We start from the raw sequence: 27206 nt of genomic DNA, 5'->3' as shown, positions 1-27206 counted from the left end.
ACACATGTCTATGGTTAGGAAACATAACAATCTTTGATTAATGAGCTAGTCAAGTAGAGGCATACTAGTGACTATATGTTTGTCTATGTATTCACACATGTATCATGTTTCCGGTTAATACAGTTCTAGCATGAATAATAAACATTTATCATGAAATAAGGAAATAAATAATAACTTTATTATTGCCTCTAGGGCATATTTCCTTCACTGACATCCGTAATACATTAGTTTACCCTTCCAGCAACTTAGTTTCTTTTCAAATCGATCCTCTATACATTTCCGTTCCTTATTCATTAAACCTCTATGATGAATTGGGATCCCTAGATAACTAAAAGGTAGGGATCCCATTTCACAACCGAACAAATTTCTATAACCATCTTGTTCCTCTTTGGCTCTTCCAAAGCAGAACAATTCGCTTTTATTGAAATTGATTTTGAGTCCAGACAGTTGTTCAAAAAGACATTATACAAGCTTCATATTCCTAGCTTTTGCAAGATCATGTTCCATGAATATAATAGTATCATCCGCGTTATAGAACGGAGACACACCCCTCTACAAGGTGGGGGACGAGTCCTCCTACTTGGCCACTCTCTTTGGCTTGACCAATAAGTACTGCCAACATATCCGCTACAATGTTAAACAGCACAGGAGACATGGAGTCTTCCTGTCGTAACCCGTTATGTGTTTGAAAATAATGTTCTATATCATCATTGACTTTTGTTCCGACACTTTCTTTCTGTGGACATTTCACTTGGGAGCATGTTCTCCTAGTTGAATGCGACAGAAGTGATGTCTGGAACCAAGATCTTTGATCCTATTAAGACTCCGCTCCTGGCAGCATGGATGGAGCGCGTTAGCGAGCCCGATGGTCTCGTAGAACAGACGATGGTTGTGGTATGGTTTTGCTTGGTGCCGCGTTTTCTCTTGGGGGCATTGTCCAGAAGGTGAGACCGTTCGGAAGGACTCGTGGTTCATGTTGGTGGTCATCAGCGTCTCATGTGGCAACATTGATGTGAATGAGTGAGATCGGGGTTACGACAAATTTGTGGTAGTCGGCTCTTCGGCATATTTGTGGCGTCCTAAGGATCGTTTTTCTTACAAAAGAGTTGGTGCTGCAGCAACTAGGCCTGGCTGACAGTGCCGACTCTTCCGCGACTGGTTTAGCTAGTCGATCCTTCATGGCCCCAACCTTTACATTTCTTTATCCTAGCTCGCCTTCAGACTAGGAGCTGCCTTGCCTCCGGCGTGTGTGGCCGGTAGTTTGGCATAAGCCGGCAGATCTCGTGTGCTCATCCTAGCAAGGTGTCGTTGTTGATCGAATGTACTAAAGTTGGAGCCGCTTGCTCGTGCAGAAGTGGTGACGATGACAGTTTGTGGACAACCTCAGCGGCATCCTTTCTTCGGTGGTAGTATCTAGGTCTGTCAGGTGCTCTCTATGGGTGCGTTGTACCGGTTTTCTCTCGGTTTTTTGTAATTAACAGGGTAATTTTTTTCTTCTCAATTAAATAAATTGAGTCAAATGGACTCTGGATAGAAAAAAAAAACTGTACTAGCGCTAGTGCGTCATGCTATACGAACGTTGGCTTGTGCCGCAATGCACAAAGACATAAGCCGATACGTCACGGGAGTCAATGCCCCGACCTTCGTGGCGTCTTAAGCTAGCGGTCAATGGTTGGGTCTGACCGAACTATTCAAACTGATGATAAGTACCATACCAAACAGCTGTGTCAGTTTTACCTAGCCTTCCTCTCCAAGTTGGGCATGTTCATCATGGGGATCTTGCTTGCATGCTCCCAGTTTGCAAGCATCACGAATGACGCATCAAAACTAGCAACCCAAACACTATATATAGATGATCCATATAACTCTGATCCACCAACCACCTAACGAAACACAAGCCATAACAAGCAGCTCAACCTTCATACACAGATCTAGCAGGAGACCATGGCCGGAGGAGACGACTTGAAGCTGCTCGGCGCTTGGGCAAGTCCATTTGTCACCAGGGTGAAGCTTGCGCTAAACTTCAAAGGCCTGAGCTTCGAGGATGTCGAGGAGGACCTCAGCAACAAGAGCGAGCTCCTCCTCAGCTCGAACCCGGTGCACAAGAAGGTGCCCGTGCTCGTCCACAACGGAAAACCCATTTGCGAGTCAGTGATCATCGTGCAGTACATCGATGAGGCGTTCGCCGGCATCGGCCCCTCTCTCCTTCCCTCTGACCCCTACGAACGCGCCATTGCCCGCTTCTGGGCCGCCTACATTGACGACAAGGTTGCACATGTACCTTTTTATGCATTGAAATTTATGGCACGGGCATTCGGGGTTTGATTTTACTAATGTAATGTGATTTTGTGCAGCTCGTCACCCCATGGGTATAGTCATTAAGGGCCAAGACAGAGGAGGAGAAGTCCGAGGGGGTTAAGCAAACATTTGCCGCGGTGGAGACATTGGAAGGAGCCCTGAGGGAGTGCTCCAAGGGAGAGGGCTACTTTGGTGGTGAGACCGTCAGGCTTGTGGACGTTTCACTTGGAAGCCTGCTCTCCTGGTTGAACGCGACAGAAGTGATGTCCGGAACCAAGATCTTTGATCCTGTTAAGACTACGCTCCTGGCAGCGTGGATGGAGCGCTTTAGCGAGCTCGACGCTGCCAAGGAGGCGTTGCCAGAAGTTGATAGGGTGGTCGAATTTGCCAAGAAGAGGCAGGCACAGGCTGCCGCCGCCGCCGCTGCTTCAGAGAACAAGTAAACATCATGGGAACGTGAGTCCCATTGAATAAAAAAGAGTGCATGTTTTCTATATATCATTATGATTGTTGTTTGTATGTGGATTCTTGATGTAATGGTGCCAAGGAAAATTAATGCATGTGATATTTTGTGAAGGTTTTATGATCATTTGTAATATTTTGTGAAGTTTTAACATCATTTAGTACTTGTATTCTTTTTGGAATTCGTATTTCTGGTCTTGCCATTTGAATAGTTCCACTTCTTCTTAGAAAATAAAGTTGTACTAAGTCTACGCCATTTATTTTGAGACAGAGGAAGTATCTAACTAAATACTTTATTCATTTCAAAATAAATAACCTTTAAAATCTGAGCACATCAGCTCATGACACACTGAAAGTGTTCTTCGGACAACTCATCACGAAAATTTGCACGCAGGAAGATAATTCAACAATATTTGTTGCCCAAAAAATTAATATTTTTTATTTCTAAACTATATATTTCTATATTTTATATTTTTTCGAGAGCATTTATATTGTATATTTCACGAGGGTGCATTTGAGAACGAGTGTAGAAACTCGATAACTCTTGCTTGTGTAAAGAGTTATTCTTATCGCATCACATCAAGCAGATGATAGATTCACACACAAATGACGATCAAAAGATACAATACATTAGAACAGTACGGTGTAGCAATAAATTCTTTCTAAGCAAATATGCAAAATAAATCCTCACATAACGGGTACAGGGGTATTCCTAGTTTCCAACACCTAATGCCAGCTTAGTTTACTGACGCTGTGAAGCTGCAGCGACAGAGATGGCCTGCGCCTGCCTCGTCTTGAACTCGACCATCCTATTAACGTCCGACATGACGGCCTTGGCACCGTCAAGCTCGTCGAAGCGCTGCATCCAAGCGGCCAGCAGTGGGGTCTTAGCAGGGTCAAACATCTTGGTCCCCGACATCACCTCGGTCGCGTGCACCCACGTGAGCAGGCTGCCTAGCACGACGTCCACGAGCCCGACATTGTCGCCGCCGAAGAAGCCCTTGCCCTTGGAGCTCTCCCTGAGGGCTCCTTCCAGGGTCTCCACGGCGATGAACGTCTGCTCCATCCACTCAGACTTCTCCTCCTCCGTCTTGCCCCTGAACGACCGCACCCATGGGATCACGAGCTGCATACACGAGCATCACTTGAATGATCAGTAAAACCGCGTAGCTAATGGTGGGGCAGAGCCTTGCTCTAGCTCGCCGGAGTCCTCCCCTCACTCTCTTCTCTCCTCTCTCTGGCGCACACCGAAAAAGAAAGGAAGAAGAAGGAGATGCAGTGGACACGGTGGTGTTTCTCGGCGCATGAACGCCCGCGGCGACAATGGCAAAATTTTCCTCGAGCAACAACTCGAGCCACACCACACAATGTACAGAGGGGGAGGGCTTTATACGCGCGCGCACTCCCCACCCGCCCGACGCGCACGCACGCGCTCGACACGGCCAGATCCAGCGCCCGACGCGGTCACACCTCCGCACATTGCGCCAACAGACACACACGCGCAGGCACACACACGCACCCTGCCGGAGACCCGACGCGGCACCTGACCTCGTCCGACACGACCAGCTCGCGCACACACGCGCTCTGGCCACGCCCACCGTGGCTTATGCCCTAATAACAGCTAAAAAGAAGAGAATAACATGTGAAACCTTGTCATCGATGTAGGCGGCCCAGAAGCGAGCGGCGGCGCGCTGGTGGGGGTCCGGGGGGACGAGGGAGGGGCCGATGTCGGCGAATGCTTCGTCGATGTACTGCAGGATGATAATGGACTCGCACACGGAAGCGCCGTTGTGGATGAGCACGGGCACCTTCTTGTGCACAGGGTTGGAGCTGAGGAGTAGCTCGCTCTTGTTGGAGAGGTCCTCTTCCAGGTTTTCGTAGCTCAGGCCCTTGAGGGTGAGGGCAAGTTTCACCCTAGTGGCAAATGGGCTTAGCCATGAGCCGAGCAGCTTCAGTTCGTCTCCTCCGGCCATCACCTGTGTGTGTATGTGTGGCTGTGTGTCTCAGTGTGAGAGCTGAGCTCGTTTTGGCTTGTGTTTCGTTTTGGTATTTGGTGGATCAGAGCAAGTGGGGTTATGTCGGGGAAGTCCACGAGTCAAACACGATGTACTTAGATACTCAGAAAATCCGGCCTTTCAAACTCCCGCGGATGAGTCCGGACCCATCCGCGGTCACTGATGGGGCATTCACTATATCCGCGTCTCCACACCCACGTATCTCATATTCTGTTTCCTATTTTCATACTAAAACCTCATACCCCCTCGCGTCGCCTCCCATGACGACGCCAGGGGTCCCAAACCCTACGCGCCGCCGGTCTTCGGATCCGGCCTCTACTGTCGCCGCTGCTGCCGACTAGGTCTACAGTGGCGGCAGGCCCGTCGCCAAAGGCGTATGGGCGGGCGGTTAGCTACGGGACTCCCGGGAGGCGGCATGTGTGTCACTTGCATAGGGCGCGCGGGCACCAGTTCGAGCGGCGGCTCCGACTCAGCGACGGTGGCCGGCATTTCTCGGCTTGCGCGTGGGGCTGGTTCCTCTACCTATAGTCGGGATCCGCTGGTGGCCGTGGATTTGGAGTCCCGGCCAGATCCGTCTCGGCGCAGCTTTGGTCGGCCAACAATGCGCGGAGGGGGGCGGATGGAGGCTCCCTGTCGGCGTTCCGGTGGCAGCATTCGTCTTTACGGTGAGGCTCTACTCGGATCCGGTCAGCTGCGAGATCGGGGTGACGCGACATCCGCTGAAAATCGCGCCGACTTCGGTCATGACGGACGATGGCGGCGTGTATGACGTCGTTCCCTTCTCGAGGCATCGTTGTTGCAGGTCATGGCTGTTGGGGAACGTAGCAGAAATTCAAAAAATTTCCTACGCAACACCAAGATCTATCTATGGAGAGACCAGCAACGAGTAGAAGGAGAGTGCATCTACATACCCTTGTAGATCGCTAAGCGGAAGCGTTCAAGTGAACGGGGTTGATGGAGTCGTACTCGTCGTGATTCAGATCACCGATGATCAAGTGCCGAACGGACGGCACCTCCGCGTTCAACACACGTACAGCCCGGTGACGTCTCCCACGCCTTGATCCAGCAAGGAGAGAGGGAGAGGTTGAGGAAGACTCCATCCAGCAGCAGCACAACGGCGTGGTGGTGATGGAGGAGCGTGGCTATCCTGCAGGGCTTCGCTAAGCACCACGGGAGAGGAGGAGTACTTGGGAGAGAGGAGAGGGCTGCAACCAAAGGCAGAGATCGAATCACGTGTATTCTGTGTGTCTCATGGGCAGCCCTATGCCTCACTATTTATAGGGGGAGAGGGGGCTGCGCCCCCCTCTAGGGTTTCCCACCCCCAAGGGGTGCGGCCAGCCCTAGATGGCAAAGGGGGCGGCGGCCAGGAGGGGGAGGAGAGGGAGGCGCAGGGAATATGGGCCTTAGGGCCCATCTGCCCTAGGGTTTCCCCTCTCCCCTCTTGGCTGCGCCTTGGGCAAGGGTGGGAGGCGCACCAGCCCACTCTGGGGCTGGTCCCTTTCCACTCTAGGCCCAAGCAAGCCTCCGGGGCCGGTGGCCCCACTTGGTGGACCCCCGGGACCCTCCCGGTGGTCCCAGTACAATACCGATAAACCCCGAAACTCTTCCGGTGTCCAAAACAGGACTTCCCATATATAAATCTTTACCTCCGGACCATTCCGGAACTCCTCGTGACGTCCGGGATCTCATCCGGGACTCCGAACAACATTCGGTAACCACATACAAGCTTCCTTTATAACCCTAGCGTCATCGAACCTTAAGTGTGTAGACCCTACGGGTTCGGGAGACATGCAGACATGACCGAGACGTTCTCCGGTCAATAACCAACAGCGGGATCTGGATACCCATGATGGCTCCCACATGTTCCACGATGATCTCATCGGATGAACCACGATGTCAAGGACTCAATCGATCCCGTATTCAATTCCCTTTGTCTATCGGTATGTTACTTGCCCGAGATTCGATCGTCGGTATACCGATACCTTGTTCAATCTCGTTACCGGCAAGTCTCTTTACTCGTTCCGTAACACATCATCCCGTGATCAACTCCTTGGTCACATTTGCGCATATGATGATGTCCTACCGAGTGGGCCCATAGATACCTCTCCGTTTACACGGAGTGACAAATCCCAGTCTCGATCCGCATAAAACAATAGATACTTTCGGAGATACCTGTAGTGCTCCTTTATAGTCACCCAGTTACGTTGTGACGTTTGATACACCCAAAGCACTCCTACGGTATCCAGGAGTTACACGATCTCATGGTCAAAGGAAGAGATACTTGACATTGGCAAAGCTCTAGCAAACGAACTACACGATCTTTGTGCTATGCTTAGGATTGGGTCTTGTCCATCACATCATTCTCCTAATGATGTGATCCCGTTATCAACGACATCCAATGTCCATAGCCAGGAAACCATGACTATCTGTTGATCACAACGAGCTAGTCAACTAGAGGCTCACTAGGGACATATTGTGGTCTATGTATTCACACGTGTATTACGATTTCCGGATAATACAGTTATAGCATGAATAAAAGACAATTATCATGAACAAGGAAATATAATAATAATACTTTTATTATTGCCTCTAGGGCATATTTCCAACAGTCTCCCACTTGCACTAGAGTTAATAATCTAGTTCACATCGCCATGTGATTAACACTCACAGGTCACATCGCCATGTGACTAATACCCAAGAGTTTACTAGAGTCAGTAGTCTAGTTCACATCACTATGTGATTAACACTCAATGAGTTTTATGTTTGATCATGTTGCTTGTGAGAGAGGTTTTAGTCAACGGGTCTGAACCTTTCAGATCCGTGTGTGCTTTACAAATCTCTATGTCATCTCCTAGATGTAGCTACCACGCTCTATTTGGAGCTATTCCAAATAACTGTTCTACTTGGAGCTATTCTAAATTGTTGCTCCATTATACGTATCCGGTATCTCTACTCAGAGCTATCCGGATAGGTGTTAAGCTTGCATCGACGTAACCCTTTACGACGAACTCTTTTACCACCTCCATAATTGAGAAAATTCCTTAGTCCACTAGTTACTAAGGATAACTTTGACCGCTGTCCTGTGATCCATTCTTGGATCACTCTTGTACCCCTTGACTGACTCATGGTAAAGCACACTTCAGGTGCGGTACACAGCATAGCATACTGTAGAGCCTATGTCTTAAGCATAGGGGACGACCTTCGTTCCTTTCTCTCTATTCTGCCATGGTCGAGCTTTAAGTCTTAACTTCATACCTTACAACTCAGGCAAGAACTCCTTCTTTGACTGATCCATCTTGAACACCTTCAAGATCACGTCAAGGCATGTGCTCACGTCAAGATCACGTCGGTATACCGATACCTTGTTCAATCTCGTTACCGGCAAGTCTCTTTACTCGTTCCGTAACACATCATCCCGTGATCAACCCCTTGGTCACATTGTGCACATTATGATGATGTCCTACCGAGTGGGCCCAGAGATACCTCTCCGTTTACACGGAGTGACAAAATCCCAATCTCGATTCGTGCCAACCCAACAGACACTTTCAGAGATACCCGTAGTGTACCTTTATAGCCACCCAGTTACGTTGTGACGTTTGGCACACCCAAAGCACTCCTACGGTATCCGGGAGTTGCACAATCTCATGGTCTAAGGAAATGATACTTGACATTAGAAAAGCTTTAGCATACGAACTACATGATCTTGTGCTAGGCTTAGGATTGGGTCTTGTCCATCACATCATTCTCCTAATGATGTGATCCTGTTATCAACGACATCCAATGTCCATGGTCAGGAAACCGTAACCATCTATTGATCAACGAGCTAGTCAACTAGAGGCTTACTAGGGACATGGTGTTGTCTATGTATCCACACATGTATCTGAGTTTCCTATCAATACAATTCTAGCATGGATAATAAACGATTATCATGAACAAGGAAATATAATAATAATCAATTTATTATTGCCTCTAGGGCATATTTCCAACACGGGGCAGGTGGCCCCACCCGGTGGGCCCCCGGGACCCTTCCGGTGGTCCCGGTACAATACCGATGACCCCGAAACTTGTCCCGATGGCCGAAACAGGACTTCCTATATATAAATCTTTACCTCCGGACCATTCCGGAACTCCTCGTGACGTCCGGGATCTCATCCGGGACTCCGAACAACATTCGGTAACCACATACAAACTTCCTTTATAACCCTAGCGTCATCGAACCTTAAGTGTGTAGACCCTACGGGTTCGGGAGACATGTAGTCATGACCGAGATGTTCTCCGGTCAATAACCAACAGCGGGATCTGGATACCCATGTTGGCTCCCACATGTTCCACGATGATCTCATCGGATGAACCACGATGTCAAGGACTCAATCAATCCCGTATACAATTCCCTTTGTCTAGCGGTATTTTACTTGCCCGAGATTCGATCGTCGGTATACCGATACCTTGTTCAATCTCGTTACCGGCAAGTCTCTTTACTCGTTCCGTAACACATCATCCCGTGATCAACCCCTTGGTCACATTGTGCACATTATGATGATGTCCTACCGAGTGGGCCCAGAGATACCTCCCCGTTTACACGGAGTGACAAATCCCAGTCTCGATCCGCATAAAACAATAGATACTTTCGGAGATACCTGTAGTGCACCTTTATAGTCACCCAGTTACGTTGTGACGTTTGATACACCCAAAGCACTCCTACGGTATCCAGGAGTTACACGCTCTCATGGTCAAAGGAAGAGATACTTGACATTGGCAAAGCTCTAGCAAACGAACTACACGATCTTTTGTGCTAGTCTTAGGATTGGGTCTTGTCCATCACATCATTCTCCTAATGATGTGATCCCGTTATCAACGACATCCAATGTCCATAGCCAGGAAACCATGACTATCTGTTGATCACAACGAGCTAGTCAACTAGAGGCTTACTAGGGACATATTGTGGTCTATGTATTCACACGTGTATTACGATTTCCGGATAATACAGTTATAGCATGAATAAAAGACAATTATCATGAACAAGGAAATATAATAATAATACTTTTATTATTGCCTCTAGGGCATATTTCCAACAGTCTCCCACTTGCACTAGAGTCAATAATCTAGTTCACATCGCCATGTGATTAACACTCACAGGTCACATCGCCATGTGACTAATACCCAAGAGTTTACTAGAGTCAGTAGTCTAGTTCACATCACTATGTGATTAACACTCAATGAGTTTTATGTTTGATCATGTTGCTTGTGAGAGAGGTTTTAGTCAACGGGTCTGAACCTTTCAGATCCGTGTTTGCTTTACAAATCTCTATGTCATCTCCTAGATGCAGCTACCACGCTCTATTTGGAGCTAATCCAAATAACTGTTCTACTTGGAGCTAGTCTAAATTGTTGCTCCATTATATGTATCCGGTATCTCTACTTAGAGCTATCTGGATAGGTGTTAAGCTTGCATCGACGTAACCTTTTACGACGAACTCTTTTACCACCTCCATAATCGAGAAAAATTCCTTAGTCCACTAGTTACTAAGGATAACTTTGACCGCTGTCCTATGATCCATTGATGGATCACTCTTGTACCCCTTGACTGACTCATGGCAAGGCACACTTCAGGTGCGGTACACAGCATAGCATACTGAAGAGCCTACGTCATAAACATAGGGGACGACCTTCGTCCTTTCTCTCTATTCTGCCGTGGTCGAGCTTTAAGTCCTAACTTCGTACCTTACAACTCAGGCAAGAACTCCTTCTTTGACTGGTCCATCTTGAACACCTTCAAGATCATGTCAAGGTATGTGCTCATTTGAAAGTACTATTAAGCATTTTGATCTATCCTTATAGATCTTGATGCTCAATGTTCAAGTAGCTTAATCCAGGTTTTCTATTGAAAAACACCTTTCAAATAACCCTATATGCTTTCTAGAAATTCTACGTCATTTCTGATCAACAATATGTCAATAACATATACTCATCAGAAATTCTATAGTGCTCCCACTCACTTCTTTGGAAATACAAGTTTCTCATAAACTTTGTACAAACCCAAAATCTTTGATCATCTCATCAAAGCGTACATTCCAACTCCGAGATGCTTACTCCAGTCCTTAAAAGGATCGCTGGAGCTAGCATACCTTTTAGCATCCTTAGGATCGACAAAACTTTTCTGATTGTATTGCATACAACCTTTCCTTACGAAAACTAGTAAGGAAACTTGTCTTGACATCCATCTGCCAGATTTCATAAATGCAGCTAATGCTAACATGATTCTGACGGACTTTAAGCATCGCTACGGATGAGAAAAACTCATCGTAGTCAACTCCTTGAACTTGTGAAAAACTTTTCGCCACAAGTCGAGCTTCATGGATGGTGACATTACCATCCGCGTCCGTCTTCTTCTTAAAAGATCCATTTATCTCAATGGCTTGCCGATCATCGGGCAAGTCCACCAAAGTCCATGCTTTGTTCTGATATATGGATACTATCTCGGATTTCATGGCTTCTAACCATTTGTCGGAATTCGGGCCCACCATCACTTCTCCATAGCTCGTAGGTTCATTGTTGTCCAGCAACATGACTTCCAAGATAGGATCACCTTACCACTCCTAAGTAGTACGTGTCCTTGTCGTCCTACGAGGTTTGGTAGTGACTTGATCCGAAGTTTCATGATCAATATCATAAGCTTCCACTTCAATTGGTGTAGGTGCCACAGGAACAATCTTCCTGTGCCTTGCCACACACTAGTTGAAGAGATGGTTCAATAACCTCATCAAGTTTCCACCATCCTCCCACTCAATTCTTTCGAGAGAAACCTTTCCTCGAGAAAGGACCCGATTCAAGAAACAATCCATATTGCTTTCGGATCTGAATTAGGAGGTATACCCAACTGTTTTGGGTGTTCTATGAAGATGCATTTTTATCTGCTTTGGGTTCGAGCTTAATCCTGAAACTTTTTCACATAAGCGTCGCAGCCCCAAACCTTTAAGAAACGACAACTTAGGTTTCTCTAAACCATAATTCATACGGTGTCATCTCAACGGAATTACGTGGTGCCCCTTTAAAGTGAATGTGGTTGTCTATAATGCCTAACCCATGAACGATAGTGGTAATTCGATAAGAGACATCATGGTACGCACCATATCCAATAGGGTGCAACTATGATGTTCGGACACACCATCACATTATGGTGTTCCAGGCGGTATTAATTGCGAAACAATTTCCACAATGTCTTAATTGTGTGCCAAAACTCGTAACTCAGATATTCATCTCTATGATCGTATCATAGACATGTTATCCTCTTGTCACAATGATCTTCTACTTCACTCTGAAATTACTTGAACCATTCAATAATTCAGACTTGTGTTTCATCAAGTAAATATTCTCAACATCTACTCGAATCATCTGTGAAGTAAGAACATAACGATATTCACTGCATGCCTCAGCACTCATTCGACTGCACACATCAAAATGTGTTACTTCCAACAAGCTGCTATCTTGTTCCATCTTATTGAAAACGAGGCTTTTCAGTCATCTTGCCCATGTGGTATGATTTGCATATCTCAAGTGATTCAAATCAAGTGAGTCCGAACGATCCATTTGCATGGAGTTTCTTCATGCATATACACCAATAGACATGGTTCGCATGTCTCAAACTTTTCAAAACCGAGTGAGTCCAAAGATCCATCAACATGGAGCTTCTTCATGCGTTTTATACCAATATGACTTACACAGCAGTGCCACAAGTAAGTGGTACTATCATTACTATCTTATATCTTTTGGCATGAAAATGTGTATCACTACGATCGAGATTCAATAAACCATTTATTTAGGTGCAAGACCATCGAAGGTATTATTCAAATAAATAGAGTAACCATTATTCTCCTTAAATGAATAACCGTATTGCGATAGACATAATCCAATCATGTCTATGCTCAACGCAAACACCAATCTCGGTGGTAGAGGGAGCGTGCGATGCTTGATCACATCAACCTTGGAAACACTTCCAACACATATCGTCAGCTCACCTTTAGCTAGTTTCCTTTTATTTCGTAGCTTTTATTTCGAGTTACTAACACTTAGCAACCGAACCGGTATCCTGTACCCTGGTGCTACTAGGAGTACTAGTAAAGTACACATTAACATAATGTATATCCAATATACTTCTATCGACCTTGCCAGCCTTCTCATCTACCAAGTATCTAGGGTAATTCCGCTCTAGTGACTGTTCCCCTTATTACAGAAGCACTTAGTCTCGGGTTTGGGTTCAACCTTGGGTTTCTTCACTAGAGCAGCAGCTGAATTGCCGTTTCATGAAGTATCCCTTTGTTCCCTTGCCCTTCTTGAAACTAGTGGTTTCACCAACCATCAACAATTGATGCTCCTTCTTGATTTCTACTTTCGCGGTGTCAAACATCGCGAATACCTCAAGGATCATCATATCTATCCCTGATATGTTATAGTTCATCACGAAGCTCTTGTAGCTTGGTGGCAATGACTTTGGAGAAACATCACTATCTCATCTGGAGGATCAACTCCCACTCGATTCAAGTGATTGTTGTGCTCAGACAATCTGAGCACAAGCTCAACGATTGAGCTTTTCTCCCTTAGTTTGCAGGCTAAGAAAATCGTCGGAGGTCTCATACCTCTTGACGTGGGCACGAGCCTGAAATCTTAATTTCAGCCCTCGAAACATCTCATATGTTCCGCGACGTTTCGAAAACGTCTTTGGTGCCTCTACTTAAACCATTTAACTGAACTATCACGTAGTTATCAAAACGTGTATGTTCGATGTTCGAAACATCCACAAACGACGTTTGGGGTTCAGCACACTGAGCAGTGCATTAAGGACATAAGCGTTCTAGTGTCCGCATAATCGCTACTGTCAACTTTCAACTATATTTTCTCTAGGAACATAACTAAAACAGTAGAACTATAGCGTGAACTACGACATAATTTGCAAAAGGTCTTTTGACTATGTTCAAGATAATTAAGTTCATCTTATGAACTCCCACTCAGATAGACATCCCTCTAGTCATCTAAGTGATTACATGATCCGAGTCAACTAGGCCGTGTCCGATCATCACGTGAGACGGACTAGTTAACGTCGGTGAACATCTTCATGTTGATCGTATCTACTATACGACTCATGCTCGACCTTTCGGTCTCTGTGTTCCGAGGCCATGTCTGTACATGCTAGGCTCGTCAAGTTAACCCTAAGTGTTTTCGCTGTGTAAAACTGTCTTACACCCGTTGTATGTGAACGTAAGAATCTATCACACCCGATCATCACGTGGTGCTTCGAAACGACGAACTGTAGCAACGGTGCACAGTTAGGGGAGAACACTTCTTGAAATTGTTGTAAGGGATCATCTTATTTACTACCGTCGTTCTAAGCAAATAAGATGTATAAACATGATAAACATCACATGCAATCAAATAGTGACATGATATGGCCATCATCACTTTGCTCCTTTTGATCTCCATCTTCGGGGCTCCATGATCATCATCGTCACCGGCATGACACCATGATCTCCATCATCATGATCTCCATCATCGTGTCTTCATGAAGTTGCCTCGCCAACTATTACTTCTACTACTATGGCTAACGGTTAGCAATAAAGTAAAGTAATTACATGACGTTTAAGTTGACACGCAGGTCACAAATAAATAAAGACAACTCCTATGGCTCATGCCGGTTGTCATACTCATCGACATGCAAGTCGTGATTCCTATTACAAGAACATGATAAATCTCATACATCACATATATCATTCATCACATCCTTTTTGGCCATATCACATCACATAGCATACCCTGCAAAAACAAGTTAGACGTCCTCTAATTGTTGTTTGCATGTTTTACGTGTCTGCTATTGGTTTCTAGCAAGAACGTTTCTTACCTACGCATGAACCACAACGTGATATGCCAATTGCTATTTACCCTTCATAAGGACCCTTTTCATCGAATCCGATCCGACTAAAGTGGGAGAGACTGGCACCCGCTAGCCACCTTATGCACAAGTGCATGTTAATCGGTGGAACCGGTCTCACGTAAGAGTACGTGTAAGGTCGGTCCGGGCCGCTTCATCCCACGATGCCGCCGAATCAAGATAAGACTAGTAACGGCAAGCATATTGAACAATATCGACGCCCACAACTACTTTGTGTTCTACTCATGCAAAGAATCTACGCAATAGACCTAGCTCATGATGCCACTGTTGGGGAACGTAGCAGAAATTCAAAAAATTTCCTACGCAACACCAAGATCTATCTATGGAGAGACCAGCAACGAGTAGAAGGAGAGTGCATCTACATACCCTTGTAGATCGCTAAGCGGAAGCGTTCAAGTGAACGGGGTTGATGGAGTCGTACTCGTCGTGATTCAGATCACCGATGATCAAGTGCCGAACGGACGGCACCTCCGCGTTCAACACACGTACAGCCCGGTGACGTCTCCCACGCCTTGATCCAGCAAGGAGAGAGGGAGAGGTTGAGGAAGACTCCATCCAGCAGCAGCACAACGGCGTGGTGGTGATGGAGGAGCGTGGCTATCCTGCAGGGCTTCGCTAAGCACCACGGGAGAGGAGGAGTACTTGGGAGAGAGGAGAGGGCTGCAACCAAAGGCAGAGATCGAATCACGTGTATTCTGTGTGTCTCATGGGCAGCCCTATGCCTCACTATTTATAGGGGGAGAGGGGGCTGCGCCCCCCTCTAGGGTTTCCCACCCCCAAGGGGTGCGGCCAGCCCTAGATGGCAAAGGGGGCGGCGGCCAGGAGGGGGAGGAGAGGGAGGCGCAGGGAATATGGGCCTTAGGGCCCATCTGCCCTAGGGTTTCCCCTCTCCCCTCTTGGCTGCGCCTTGGGCAAGGGTGGGAGGCGCACCAGCCCACTCTGGGGCTGGTCCCTTTCCACTCTAGGCCCAAGCAAGCCTCCGGGGCCGGTGGCCCCACTTGGTGGACCCCCGGGACCCTCCCGGTGGTCCCGGTACAATACCGATAAACCCCGAAACTCTTCCGGTGTCCAAAACAGGACTTCCCATATATAAATCTTTACCTCCGGACCATTCCGGAACTCCTCGTGACGTCCGGGATCTCATCCGGGACTCCGAACAACATTCGGTAACCACATACAAGCTTCCTTTATAACCCTAGCGTCATCGAACCTTAAGTGTGTAGACCCTACGGGTTCGGGAGACATGCAGACATGACCGAGACGTTCTCCGGTCAATAACCAACAGCGGGATCTGGATACCCATGATGGCTCCCACATGTTCCACGATGATCTCATCGGATGAACCACGATGTCAAGGACTCAATCGATCCCGTATTCAATTCCCTTTGTCTATCGGTATGTTACTTGCCCGAGATTCGATCGTCGGTATACCGATACCTTGTTCAATCTCGTTACCGGCAAGTCTCTTTACTCGTTCCGTAACACATCATCCCGTGATCAACTCCTTGGTCACATTTGCGCATATGATGATGTCCTATCGAGTGGGCCCAGAGATACCTCTCCGTTTACACGGAGTGACAAATCCCAGTCTCGATCCGCATAAAACAATAGATACTTTCGGAGATACCTGTAGTGCTCCTTTATAGTCACCCAGTTACGTTGTGACGTTTGATACACCCAAAGATCTCCTACGGTATCCAGGAGTTACACGATCTCATGGTCAAAGGAAGAGATACTTGACATTGGCAAAGCTCTAGCAAACGAACTACACGATCTTTGTGCTATGCTTAGGATTGGGTCTTGTCCATCACATCATTCTCCTAATGATGTGATCCCGTTATCAACGACATCCAATGTCCATAGCCAGGAAACCATGACTATCTGTTGATCACAACGAGCTAGTCAACTAGAGGCTCACTAGGGACATATTGTGGTCTATGTATTCACACGTGTATTACGATTTCCGGATAATACAGTTATAGCATGAATAAAAGACAATTATCATGAACAAGGAAATATAATAATAATACTTTTATTATTGCCTCTAGGGCATATTTCCAACAATGGCACCTCACTCGTGATGCTCCGAAGGAAATCCTAGATCTGGATCTACCGGATTGGACGATGATGGCACGTTCGACGTTGTTGTCCCTCCCGAGGGCATCGTTTTGGAGCAAGTGCTGGTTGGACGGGACAAGCGGAGGTGCGGTGTCACATCCACCGCAAGGCCGACGGCGGATCTTGGTGGCATGGCGTTGCAGAGGTTCGGCGACGGGCGCATGTGGACGGATACATGCAGGATGGTGGAGTTTCCTGGCGTTGTGGTGGCGTCAACGGCACGCCAGGCAAGGTCGATGTGTCAGTTCCTTTTATGGAGATGGACCGGTGGAAGATGGCGGCGACAGCCTCTGAGAGTGCGTCAGACCGGTATGGGACCCAGTCTCGGTGTGTGGCTGGGTTGGGGCATCTGGCTATAGATGTTAGGATTTGGTGCGATGTCCGTTTGGTATTAGGCCCGGGTATTCAACACACCTTCATCAAGGGGATAGGAGTAGCAACAGGTGTTGCCTAGATGGTGACTTCAGACTGACTGATGTATTACTTTATATGGTCTTTGAGAATAATTAATTATATGGCTGCATGCATCGTCCAGATGCAGAGTCCAGGGGTTTATCCTCCTTTTAAAAAAATAAAAATTCAACTAAACCATGAAACGTTGATAAAAGCTACGTAAATCATGAGTGGACATACAAATGCCCAATTGGTTCGTCAGAAGATCACAGCCGGATCATTAAAAGATAGCCAAAGTTCACATAATACACATAATACGGCGGACAAGTTCAAACTACAACTAAAAACTTAAAATAAAGACGGATGTTCACCACTTCCTCGCCGGCCCTTTGCCCTTCCGGTCACCGGCGCAGCTGTAGGAGTCTGCGGCAGGAGGTGGGTCCATATCGGAGCTATCGGACCCGTCGGAGGAGGAATCGGAGATGAGATGAAGCCTTGCAAGCGTCGGACGACGCGGTCTTGCTGGCGCTTGAGCTTGGCCACCCTCTCCGCCTCCTGCTCGGATTGCTCAATGCCGAGCCAGAGTTACTTGACGTTGAGCCTCCGGAGTAGTCGAGCCTTCGTCACCGCCTCAGTCAGTGACCGACGGCACGCCCACTCAAAGAGAGTGCTCCTCGTCGGGCACCTGGCGGCGACGGGCGGACTGCACAGACCCATCTGACCCGCCCGCCTTATCCCTAGCCATCTACCTCTCGCGGCGGCCAGCTCGTGCCTCCGACTCTGATGACCGCATCCGCGTCGGCTGAGCGGGCACTAGAACCCAACGTTGCACGCGTGGAGCAGCGGGCGGAGGTGGAGGCGGTCGTCGAGCGGGAGGAGCAGATCTAGCAGGCCTTGCAGATCTGCGCGCGGGGCAGGAAAGACCGGTGCCGGCATCGGCGCTGGCGCAATGGGCGATGAGGGGCACCGCGCCGGACCCGGAGCTGCCGCGCGTATCGACCAGCGAGCGCTCGAGTGCGATACGAAGCGCTAGCTCCTCCTCGTCTTTGGAGCTACCATCGGAGTGGTTGTTGGTGCTGGACATGCTCGCCGGCCTAGGGATTTGGCATATTGGGGAAATGGAAGCGTCGGGAAGGGGAGCGGAGCGGAGCAGAGTGAGCTAGGATTTCTGCCGGACAGGGGTTTTGATGGGGTCGGGGTGGGCCAACGGTGGGCTGGGCTGACGTGGCGGGTGCGCTCGGAACGCCTCATATCCGCCCTATATTTGGATGGACGGATATGAGGGGGTGCCGGTCAGCCCGGACATTTGAGGCCTGTTTAAGAGCTTTACTGGGTGGGTATTTATGACCGGTTAGTACCGGACGGCCTGCCCGGAGGCATGAGACGGATAAACGGCACCCGGTTGTAGATGCACTAATCGATGTAATTTATTCTACTCTTGCACGTCAGAGCGCACATAATGGTGGAGTATAAAATAGTGTTGTTTGATGTTGGGCGGATATACAAAGTTGATTTATTTTTCAAGTGGTAATTATCGTTGGAAATTTATGCTGAGAGCTCACAGTATCTACAGTCGGGCGTCCTATATCCGTCTCATATGTCTGGACAGGCCGTCCGGTCACTGACCGGTCACAAAATACCGACCCAATCGGAGCTCTCAAACGGGCTCAACCGCCCGGCCTGACCGGCACCCCTCATATCCGTCTCAAATGTAGGGCGGATATGAGATGGCCCGGGCACGCTCGGGCTCGTCGGCCTGACAAGTCCGACCCATCACCAACCCCATGGATGTCCCACAAAAAATCCGGTTGGGCTCATCACTCCGAAACCCTAGCTCACTCACTCTTTGCTTTCTCTCTCCATCCTCTCCTTTCCCCGCATCGATTCCGATCGAATCTGGCGCAATGTCGAGCGGCAACCGCTCCGACGATGAGCTGGATCCGGAGTATGAGCTAGCCCTCCGCATCGCCTTGAAGCGGTCCAAGGTGGAGACCGGAGGCAGCTCCGGATCTGCAGCTTCGTCGCAGCCGCAGTTTCCCCGTCGGCGCAGCTCGGATGCCGGCGTTGGCCCCTTCCGGCCCGGGGGCAGCTTCGACAGTCTGTCTATGCAATCCGAGCCTCCCCTACGCCGTCCCCTGGCCCTGCCGGCTGCCGCTTCCCCTCGTGGGCGGCGGTGGCTGCTTGTGCCCGCCGCGCTGGCCCGGACGCGCACGTCGGAGTCAGAGGCGCGTGCCGCCCGCCGCGAGAGGTAGCAGACAAGGGGAGAGGGATGCCGCGGAGAGCTCTGTCTGCCGCCGTCCTGGGTTATCGCCGGAGCCCGACGAGGATGAACGGCTCATCGCGTGGGGTCTACCGCCGGTTGCTTACGATGGTGGAGATGGACGCTCGATGGCTCTGCCGGAAGAACGCAAAGGCTTTTCGCTTGCCATTGAGCAGTCCGAGCGAGAGGCGAAGGAGAAGGCGGCTTGGCTGGCCAAGCTCATGCGCCAACAGGACTGGGCCATCCAGCGCCTCAAGGGCCTCGCCATCGTCTCCTCCTCGTCCGACTATGACGGCTCCTCGTTCGACGAATCAGATGATTCTCCACCAGTCGCTGACGGCTACAGCTATGCCGGCGACCAGACGGGGAAAGGGCGGGCCCGGAAGTGGTGAAGTTTAATTTTATTTCAAGTTTTAGATGTAGTATAAAGTTGTCCGTCGTTTATGTGAACTTTATGATCTTTTGATGAACTATTATGCTGTCCTATGTCTGATCCTATGTCCGGCCAGTTGATTTACGTAGTTTGATCGACGTTGCATGATTTAGTATGGATATATGTGTTCGGATATGAGATGCATGGATGTGAACGATGCGATTTGAGGAGTGCCTGATCAGTGTCCGCAGACGGGCCGAGCGCCTCCGTGGATGTTTGAGGGGCCAGATTTGCCAAGTCCGGCCATAGATGTTCTTACATCTTGGTGGAAAGGCCCTTGAATCTATAGTGTGAGTGCATTATATAAAGGCATCATTTGCTTCAAACAGGTACACCAACGAGCCGGAAGAAAAAGGATGATCTTCACTCTCGAGCTGAATTACCCATCATTATTTGCGCTCCCTCGTCCCGATGTTGCTTTGCGCCCGCTATTGTTGCAAGTGCAACCAAACCCTCTCCGAATTGTTAATTACAATGTGTACTTGCTCCATAGCACAACTACTACTACCACCTATGTGTTTTAGCAGATCATTACTTCCTCCGTCTGAAAATACTTGTCCTAAAAATATAGGGAGTATTTACAATCAGCAGGTTTCTTGATCTCACATGCATTTTTTTGAAAACAAATCTGTATATTAATTTAACCAACTTCTTTGGTTTTACCAATATCTTCCTGGTTCATATGTTGTGTTCGCACACAAACATATCACTGTGTACATTTTAGATGAAGAAACATATCCCTCCGTCCTATAATATAAGAGTGTTTTTGATACTAGTATAGTATTAAAAACGTTCTTATATTTTGAAACAGAAGGAGTAGCTCGTTGTGCCGTCTGAAATACATCTTGTTTGTTGGTGGGAAGTGGGGCTCTTTCGCTCCCCTGAAGCCAAGTTAGAAAAACGACCGGCATAAGGTATCGCCCTTCACATGACAAAAGACACATTGACTCCATAGGCTTCTTCGTCTCCAATGTATGCACCTCATCAGTATCCTCCGTTTTAAATAGATGACGCAATTTTATACTTATTTTATAAAATTAATATAAAGTTGGGTCATTTATTTTGAAATGGAGGGAGTGGATGTTGTTTACTCCCTCCCTGGCTTCTTGTCCAAGATATAATATCGACAAGATAACGTTGTTTACGCGTTCCACAAACCAATCTTGGAATCACTCAGCCTGGTCAAACATTGTGAACATTGGAGATCCTGCGTCTGCAGCCAGTTAAACAATCAGAGCGCAATATATACACGGCTCCTCTTGCTCTGATAAAGAGAGGAAGAACAAACACAATACAGCTAAACAGATTCCAACACGACTTGATAATATCGTGCTCGCAGAAGATGGCCGGAGGAGGCGATGAGCTGAAGCTACTCGGCATGTTCGCGAGCCCGTTCGTCATGCGAGCGAAGCTGGCGCTCAGCTTCAAGGGCCTGAGCTTCGAGGACGTCGAGGAAGACCTGGCCAACAAGAGCAAGCTCCTCCTCGAGTCCAACCCGGCGGAGAAGAAGGTGCCCGTGCTCATCCACAACGGCAAGCCCGTCTGCGACTCGCGTGTCATCGTGCAGTACATCGACGAGGCCTTCAGCGGCAACGGCACGTCTCTCCTCCCCGCCGACCCCTACGAGCGCGCCGTCGCTCGCTTTTGGGCCGCCTACGTCGACGACAAGGTACTATGCCATGTCCTAGGTTAACAGCGCCGCCGTGCCCTGTATCTGCGTGGGAGGTTGGTTATTAGCTGACGAGATGTGTGCGTGCGCGCGCAGCTCTTGGCGTCTTGGCTGCAGGCCGCGAGGGGCAAGACGGAGGAGGAGAAGGCGGAGGGGCTGAAGCAGACGCTCGTGGCGGTGGAGACCATGGAGGCGGCCTTCAAGACATGCTCCCAGGGGAAGCCTTTCTTCGGCGGCGACAGGGTCGGGTACCTGGACGTGACGCTCGGGGGCTTGGTCGTCTGGGTGCACGCCGGCGCGGCGCTGTATGGCATGCGGCTTTTCGACGACGCCAAGAGCCCTCTCCTGGCGGCGTGGGTGGAGCGCTTCGGCGCGCTGGACGCGGCCAAGGCTGTCCTGCCGGCCGTCGACAGAGTGGTCGAATTCGCCAAGATGAGACAGGCGCATGCTGCGGCACCGGCCACGGCAGGAGGCAACTAAGCTGCCCATAACCACGTGTTTAAACATCAGCAGCTCGGTGTCTGCAAATGCTACGTTGCCAACACCAGGCGGTGTGTTGCTGATTGTTGTATTTGTTCCGTTGCTCTTACAAATAAATTTTTTCCAGCAATAGCCCAAATCGGCCCAGAAATCCACTCCAACGCCGCGCATTGATGCATCCCAATGTCTTATCTCACAGTAATCCACTATTTAAAGACGGTCATACCCAGCTAACTTCACACCACAACGCAAGCTCCTCTCCATCCTCCTCCTTTGCACTGCATCTGTCATAGTGCATGCGGCGAAGCTCTGTGATAGAGCCTTTCCATGGAGATGAAGCACGCCGTGGGCTGCCACCTGGCAACGCTGTCATGCCAGGCGGATCAAGGTCGGCTTGCCGACCAGCTCGCCCGAGGTCTCCGACGCCGAGGACGATACCACGATGGAGACGAGCTCTGACAACACCGCCTCGGTTCCTGCGCCTCCTGTGCACGCCGACTTCACTATGGAGCAAGCGCAGGAGCACTACAACGCCGCCATGGTGGAGGTGCAGCATGCGACGACACCTCTGTCAATGTTCTAGCAGTCGTGGGAGAAACAACGGTACAACGTGTTCCTCCTGAAGCAGCACCGGTTGGTGGAGGGCCAGATCTACAGCAAGCGGGTGAACGAGGAGATCGTGACGGTCATGGCCACGGCGAGCCCCAACTTCATCGTGGAGCGGCGTGCCATCTGCATGTCGTCTGTGCTCAAGTCGCCGCTCGCCAGAAAGCGGCCTCCTCAGAGGCGCAGCTGCAGGTGATCGTGGACAAGAACAATGCCAGTTGCACCTCCTACGCGTCACCGATGAACCATCAGTCGGCCCGGTGGGATGACGACAACGCCGTCGCCACCACTTCTATTGTGGACCTCACGTCCACCAGCGACGGACAGGTCGCAGACTTCTATGGCAGGTGGCGGCGCCTTATGTCTCATGTGGGCCCGATCCGTCTCCCCTATTCTACTCTTTCTCGCTAGAAACCGCACTTTCATTTCATCGGTCTTATTGCCGGTACTCATGAAGACAACGATGGAGGACGATACGGGCTTGGACACCGGGCACCGCCGTCGTAGGATAACAAAAGTTTAAAATGTATGCGGCTAGGAGGAAACTTTTGGATGATACCCTTAAACTAACTATTCACACCGTTTGTATTTGTAACTTTTTTTTTTCTTTTTTCTTTGTCAAGAAGTCAGGGGCCCTCGATGTTGGCCACCCGTAGGACTACGAGGCCCCCCCGCGCCACCCATTGCTGCCGCCGCGTTGGATCTGGGAGAGCAGCCCCTCACAAGAACCAGACGATGGCGCCTGGTTAGAGCTTGGAAGTTTCCTTGGATTAATAATCCAGATGAAGATTGAAGTACCCATTGAACGTTCCAACGTTGCTATCATGTACCGATGGAAAACATATTGAACTCCTGAAATGTGGCTGAGCACCGTTGTGCAAGAAAACACAGGTCATGCACGAGAGCGTGACCACATGCTTAGGAGGAAAGTCGTCGGCACAAGCATCATTCAGGTTGCAAGTGGACACAGGCCGCCCACGGTGCCCACTTAAAGGCCCGTTTATTTTGCATTCGCGGACATCCACGGTCAGTACATCCCGATATGTGGAATATGCGGGTTGTCCCACGATGCCCACATCGAACCCACCTATCTAACCAACTAGCCTGGGCACGGCGCGGGGATTAGGGCTCGCCGCCAGCCATGGCCGCGCCGCCGTGGCCGGCCTATACCCGTCGTCCACCTCCTCCATGGCCAACCTATTGACTTCGTCGACCTCCTCTATGGCCGCACGAGCGTCATCTTCCATTCCCGCATTGGGCGCTGCAGCACCGCCGTCTATCTCCGTCGCGGCTGCCGGCCGCCCCAGAGCCGCCATGTACCTCCGCAGCCGCAACTCTTCCCACCACCACATAATTCTCTTCTCTCAGCATTCCTGCTGCCGGCGCCACTGGAAAGGACTGCGAGAAGAGGCCTACCCCAGGCATCGACCAAGAATCTAGAAGGAAAAGTTTCAAGAAGAGAATCTGCAATTGACAAGAGAAGGAAGATTCCTGCTGTTTCCCCCTCTTCCAATCCATACAAAGCTCGAGGTTTTAACTGAATTTTATGCATGTATGCGCTGCTGCTATGTGTGTGATGTTAAGTTCCTGCATGATTAACTGCTAGATCCTTTTGAGAGACTAAGAATGGTGGTTGTACTGTCCCTGCTCTCTGTTTCTCTGCATGACAAATAATCTATTCTCTGTTTCTGTATGAACTATAATTAAGTGTCTGTATGGACTAGGTGGGCATTGTACTGTTTAAATATTGCCTCTCTATTCGTCTTGCTACTGAAGAGTTAATTATACGGGCAGTTAATTATAGTGTTGTTTGTTGGTGCTGCAAGTACAACGGCACTAGAGCACTACTAGGCCAAGGCATGTCGTGCATGCCGTGCATGCCGGCTGTACGTGCGCATTATGCACACGAGCTGTTAAAGCTCCCAAGGAACCAGTGATGGTAGCTCACCACCTCAAGATGACAATGCGAACGTATTTCAACAGGTACATCTGCATCAATTAAGTGGATATTCCACTAAACCCACATATCTCACATAATAATATATGGGCTTTGGCGGGTATCCCATTTAATCTACGCGGCAGATGTGGGGCGGACGCGGGCCTCCCGCGGAGCGTCCCACTTACAGCCTGAAGCATCATGGATGACGCATCGATCCTTTATATATTCCGCACTCCACACTAACCACAGAATCACACGGAACCTTGAGGCACGCCCACCCCACGGGAGAAAATGGCAGACACAGGAGACGAGCTGAAGCTGCTGGGCATGTGGGCGAGCCCGTACGTGGTCAGGGTGCAGCTCGCGCTCCGCCTCAAGGGCGTGAGCTACGAGTACGTCGAGGAGGACCTCGCCAACAAGAGCGAGCTCTTCCTCCGCTCCAACCCGGTGCGCAAGACGGTCCCGGTGCTCATCCACAACGGCAAGCCCGTCTGCGAGTCCCAGGTCATCCTGCAGTACATCGACGAGGCCTTCGCCGGCGTCGGCCCGTCCCTCCTCCCCGCCGACCCCTACGAGCGCGCCGTCGCGCGCTTCTGGGCCGCCTACGTCGAAGACAAGCTGCTGGCGCCGTGGGGGAAGGTGTTCAGGGTGACGACCGACGAGGAGAGGGCGGAGTGGACGAGGCAGACGGTGGCGGCCGTGGGTCATCTGGAGGAAGGCCTGAGGGAGTGCTCCAAGGGGAAGGGCTTCTTCGGCGGCGACTGTGTCGGGTACGTCGACGTCCTGCTCGGTAGCATGGTGCCGTGGGTGCGCGCCACCGAGAGGCTCTCCGCCGACAAGTTAATCGACGCCGGCAGGGCCCCGCTGCTGGCGGCATGGATGGAGCGCATTAGCGAGCTCGACGCGGCCAAGGCGGTCTTCCAGGACGTCGACAGGGTGGTTGAGTACGCCGGGGGAATACAGGCCCGGCTTTCCGCCGCGGCTGCAAGCACTCAATAAAGCGGCATGGCGGCCTGGTGAGCAGCTGATGCAAGGAGAAAATAGCCAAGTGTGGAGTTAGCTGGAATTATTAAAATGGCCACGTTTCTGTTTCTTTTTCTCGAATAATGGCGACATAATATGCAAGTATGTGATATTACCAGTTTAAAAACTTGTGTGGTTGTCGTGACAGCTCCTCCTCTGTTTTTTAAGGGACATTTACATTTCTGTCCTTGGCTTTGTCACGTTAGTGGGGTTTGTCTTTTGGTTTTTAGGTTGCTCAATTTTGCCATTGAAAGATTATATGTTAATATGACTAGCACATATGTCCGTGCGTTGCAACGGGAGAAATAACAAAATTATGTTCAATTTTTGTGATGATTGTATCTGCAGAACACGTTTAGTTCATGCAAACTTTGATCTTAACCAAGATCCATGGAAACATCGCTAAAACATTTTTAGTGTGGTACTAATGATACACCTCTAATTAATTGTTCCTGTCTTGTCAAGCATCTCATCGAAATTTTAAAAAAATATTTTCCTTGCAAAAAAATCTTTTAAACTTTGTAGTCATTTATTAACAAAAAACATAATATTTTCTTTACCATCACAACGACTATTTTTTCCAACCTTCCTTGTTGTGTGCCTGAACTTACCTGGACAAAAAACCACAAACAGAATTTGCATACTTCAAAGAGCACCAATCAAATAAAAATGAAATGTTTATAAGTAAATCAGCACGAACAGAACATGCTGAGGGCTCAACCTGCTAAGTGACTGCCTAAAAAAGCCGGCATGAAAGATAAAGCCTGTAAATACATGAATTGAGCAACTAAAGAACATTATAAGTCACATTATAAATTTCTGACTCACATGTCAGCACTTACCCTGCATGAATATTTTTGGGATCCAAAAGTGTTGACTCATGAGTCAGAATAAAAAACTACTATTTTGCTTTGCTCTTTTGAGCATCCAACACAAGGTGTGTGGGACCTACATATTAATTCACTGACAGCTTACCTAGTGTACACAGGAGAACATGAGAGAATATCTAGTGTAGCACATCACCACCAAAGAAACTATACAGGAGAGAGTATCTAGTGAATCAGCCCCTATCATCCCTAGCACCAACTATACAAATCTGGCTTACCTGATGATGAACATAATTACTATTGAAACAATAAAATATTAAAAAATATAACAATTGGTCTTGTTTCAGTGAGTACTAGCTAGCAACCTACTCCCTCCGTCCGAAAATACTTGTCATCAAAATAAATAAAAAGAGATGTATCTCAAACTAAAATACATCTAGATACATCCCCTTTTATCCATTTTAATGACAAGTATTTCCGGACGGAGGGAGTAGGCAGCGACGGTGGCCTGATGTTGTTGTTCGCCCAAGGGGTGGGATGTCTGCAGGCGTCAAAGCGGACCCATCCACATCATATACGTGAGCTTGGTGTAACAGTTGGGATGCCCCATGCGTGACATGGAGTGCACGAGCTCGGCAGTTGACATGTATTCCCTCCGTTCCTAAATATAAGTCTTTCTAGAAATTCCACCAAGTGACTATATACGGAGTAAAATGAGCGAATCTACGCTCTAAAATATGTCT

At 48.9% G+C, this 27206-nt stretch overlaps 1 protein-coding gene and 2 pseudogenes across 1 annotated transcript; 2 read left to right on the top strand and 1 right to left on the bottom strand.

Annotated features, from left to right (window-relative positions):
* The first annotated feature begins 1893 nt into the window (after positions 1 to 1893).
* Positions 1894 to 2868, top strand: LOC119335903 (annotated as a pseudogene).
* Positions 2869 to 3406: 538 nt separating this feature from the next.
* On the bottom strand, positions 3407 to 4806 carry LOC119335912 (probable glutathione S-transferase GSTU6). Its single transcript, XM_037607962.1, has 2 exons — positions 4410 to 4806; positions 3407 to 3886 (listed from the first exon to the last, which is right to left on the bottom strand). Exons 1-2 carry the CDS (start codon positions 4731 to 4733, stop codon positions 3503 to 3505), a joined length of 708 nt encoding a protein of 235 aa, XP_037463859.1. The 5' UTR covers positions 4734 to 4806; the 3' UTR covers positions 3407 to 3502.
* Positions 4807 to 21178: 16372 nt separating this feature from the next.
* On the top strand, positions 21179 to 25910 carry LOC119350391 (annotated as a pseudogene).
* The last annotated feature ends 1296 nt before the right edge of the window (positions 25911 to 27206 follow it).

The sequence above is a fragment of the Triticum dicoccoides genome, chromosome 1B (assembly GCF_002162155.2).
Source record: "Triticum dicoccoides isolate Atlit2015 ecotype Zavitan chromosome 1B, WEW_v2.0, whole genome shotgun sequence".
NCBI lineage: Eukaryota > Viridiplantae > Streptophyta > Magnoliopsida > Poales > Poaceae > Triticum > Triticum dicoccoides.
The sequence above is the reverse complement of the archived record's forward strand: the minus strand, read 5'-3'. Positions and strand labels throughout refer to the sequence as shown.

Coding starts and splice junctions, on each gene's coding strand:
- LOC119335912 (XM_037607962.1), bottom strand. CDS start 4,733: ATGGCCGGAGGAGACGAACTGAAGCTGCTCGGCTCATGGCTAAGCCCA. Junction 3,887..4,409: donor CCGCCTACATCGATGACAAG/GTTTCACATGTT, acceptor TCGTGTATGCAG/CTCGTGATCCCATGGGTGCG.